Source organism: Vidua macroura, chromosome 1 (assembly GCF_024509145.1).
Source record: "Vidua macroura isolate BioBank_ID:100142 chromosome 1, ASM2450914v1, whole genome shotgun sequence".
Classification (NCBI taxonomy): Eukaryota; Metazoa; Chordata; class Aves; order Passeriformes; family Viduidae; genus Vidua; species Vidua macroura.
In genome coordinates, this window is record NC_071571.1 from 307,650 (window position 1) to 310,315 (window position 2,666).

The 2,666-nt window shown below is 50.1% G+C and overlaps 1 protein-coding gene across 1 annotated transcript; it reads left to right on the plus strand.

The window, feature by feature from the left end:
• The first annotated feature begins 996 nt into the window (after positions 1 to 996).
• Positions 997 to 2,432, plus strand: LOC128816626 (histone H2B type 2-K1). Its single transcript, XM_053994401.1, has 2 exons — positions 997 to 1,413; positions 2,097 to 2,432. The coding sequence occupies exons 1-2, from the start codon at positions 1,294 to 1,296 to the stop codon at positions 2,349 to 2,351; spliced, it is 375 nt and encodes a 124-aa protein (XP_053850376.1). The 5' UTR covers positions 997 to 1,293; the 3' UTR covers positions 2,352 to 2,432.
• The last annotated feature ends 234 nt before the right edge of the window (positions 2,433 to 2,666 follow it).

Consider the following 2,666-nt stretch of genomic DNA (forward strand, 5'->3'; position numbering starts at 1 on the left):
AGGGTGGTGGACTGTCCCTCCGAGGGGGGAGCCCTGTACTGTACCTTGACAACACAGGGCCCCTTACGAAGCACAAGTGGTGATGTCCCCTGCTCCTCACTGCTAGTATTGGTCACTCCTGTTTCAAGAGAATCCCACTGCCACATATCTTCACAAGCCCATTCTCCTTCACAGATGCACTGACACGACCATTCCAGCCTGTACTGCCTGATCACTGATGTTTCAGTTTCTGGGAGCAAGAACCCCACTGTGGCACTGACCCCCCTTGTCACTGTGGCAGTTATTTGCACTAGGGGAGGGTGGTCAGGCACCTCCCCATGAGGACAGGCTGAGAACAAAACATTTCAGTGAAACACTGTGGGCTGCACAAGCAGTAGCAGAATCACTGCCCGATGAGTAGGCCTCCTGAGCTCACTCTTTGGAAGATGTGATTTGCTCAGGATGTGCCAATATGATGTGTGTGCCTGAGCAGGATATTCCACATGTCAGCACAGAGAACCCCACCATAGAAGCATGCTGGCATCACCCTTTTATGAAATGGCTGTAGTGGTGTCTGCTGAAAGGCTTCCTTTTCCCTCCAAAGTGCAGAAAACTGTTTTGTCCATGTTTCTGCTGCATGTTTTTCCTGGCTAAGCCTAAATCCTGTGTCACATTTACCCTCAATAGTGTAATCATTGGTTTCCAAGACAAGTCAAATCCACACTTGGGGTGTCAGCCTTCCACTGCCCCCCCTCCTGACATTCCAGGCCCTGTTGTGTGCAGCAGGTGGGATCCCAAGAGCAGGCTAGGTAGCAGGGAAATTTGGCTGGTAGGATGTTTACAGTGCTATCGTTTCATCTCTGGATCAATGCTTCCTGCAGTTACTGGGTTTCCCCTGATGGCATTACCTGTTCCATAGAACAGATGTGATTCCATTTGATTCTGGAGTACCCTGAGTACTCCAATTCACAGCCTTGCACCAAAGCAAGATCCCTCCTTTCACCAAATGCCTTTTGGACCTGGGAATGGCTCTTCTCTAGTAATTCTGTCTCCTGTAAATTAGATGCTTCGGCTCTTGTCCCTCTTTGCCCCAGTTACTCTCATACTTCTCAGGTCTGAAAGTTTAATTGAAGCTGTCATTTCCAAGCTCCTCTCAGGCCAGCTGCTTTTCATGTAGTGCAAAGTGGAATCATCAGCCACAGGTGTGTACTTGTCCTGCTTCTTGGGGGCTGCAACTGAGGCAGGTTAGGTCCTGCTGCCTGTGCTATATAACCAGCCCCACAGCACTTGCTGGCTGTTCTGTTGGAGGTTAAGATGATCCCAGAACCTTTGAAGAAACATGGTCATGCTGTTGCTTCTGGGGAAAAGCGATCTAAGAGAAAGCCAAAGAGAAAGGAAGCATTTTCAGTCTACATTTACAAAGTACTGAAGCAGGTAAGTAAATGTTTCTTTTCTGCTACAAATTGCTTTGTACATAAAGTAACTTCTGCCTGTTGTATGTTAACACCATAAAGGGCAAGGAAGAAAAATCTGTGTTTCTAGAGAGATGGGGAAAGAAAAAACAATGTAAGTGTAGGTATGGGAGAGCCCTAGCTGAAGCTTAGAAGATGAGGGGGTGGATTCTAGGGGTAGTAGAGATGGATCCAGAGCAGAAAGCGTTTCCTAGAGGGAATGAGCTCTGGTGCTTGGCTCAGCCTGAAGAAGTAATTTCATGCAAGTCAGTACAGTAGAAATAGCTGCTTCTGGCCCTGTGAGTAGGTATCTGGTGATTTTTGATGTGGAGATGAGAGCATTTTGTAAGTGGCCATAAGTTTTCTAGGCCACAGCTGTCAGCATGAGCCTGTAGCTAGGACTTGGAAACAGGAGTATTTCCATCCCTCACAGCCATGATTTTCATGGGGATTGTGAGGAGGCTTCTGCCAGTGCAATCCTAAACTCCTATAGCATCATGGGAGCCTATCCTGAGTTTAAAGTGGCCCATGATTTGAAACCCTTAGGGTGGCAGCTGCGGGTGCTTTTGGAGCTAGAGCGCCCGTCTGGGCTGGGGAGTGGAGCCACCACTCCTTCCAGGGTGATGGTGTGTGAGGTTGAGCCAGTGTCCGGTTACCATCCGGCAGGTGCACCCCGACCTTGCCATCTCCTCCAAGGCCATGAGCATCATGAACTCCTTTGTCAATGATATGCTGGAGCGCCTGGCTGTGGAGGCCTCGCGCCTGGCCCAGTACAGTGGCCGCACCACCCTCAGCAGCCGCGAGGTGCAGACGGCCGTCCGGCTGCTGCTGCCTGGCGAGCTGGCCAAGCACGCCGTCTCCGAGGGCACCAAGGCCGTCACCAAGTACACCAGCAGCAAGAGACCAACTGGGCCCTGCTGAGACCAACCCCGGCCCGCCACCTTCTCCTGCCAGAGAAGCGTTCGGTCTTACTCAACTGAAAAAGCAAAACCTCATGTTGTCTGCCTGCAAATAAAAAATGCATAGAAATACAGATCATGTCTTTAATCTTTGCATCGCAAATTCTGAGGCGGTTTAAGCTCTGGCCATGGGGGTTGTTTGGTAGGGCTGGAAGAACAGCTGTTGTTTGAAAACAACCACATGCAACTAGGAGCAGGGGCCACAGGGTATGCCTGGGCAAAGCTGGGCTCATTATGGGAAGCATAGTGAGTTCTCTGCAGTTCTCCAAATTCCTTC

Coding starts and splice junctions, on each gene's coding strand:
- LOC128816626 (XM_053994401.1), top strand. CDS start 1,294: ATGATCCCAGAACCTTTGAAGAAACATGGTCATGCTGTTGCTTCTGGG. Junction 1,414..2,096: donor TTTACAAAGTACTGAAGCAG/GTAAGTAAATGT, acceptor ACCATCCGGCAG/GTGCACCCCGACCTTGCCAT.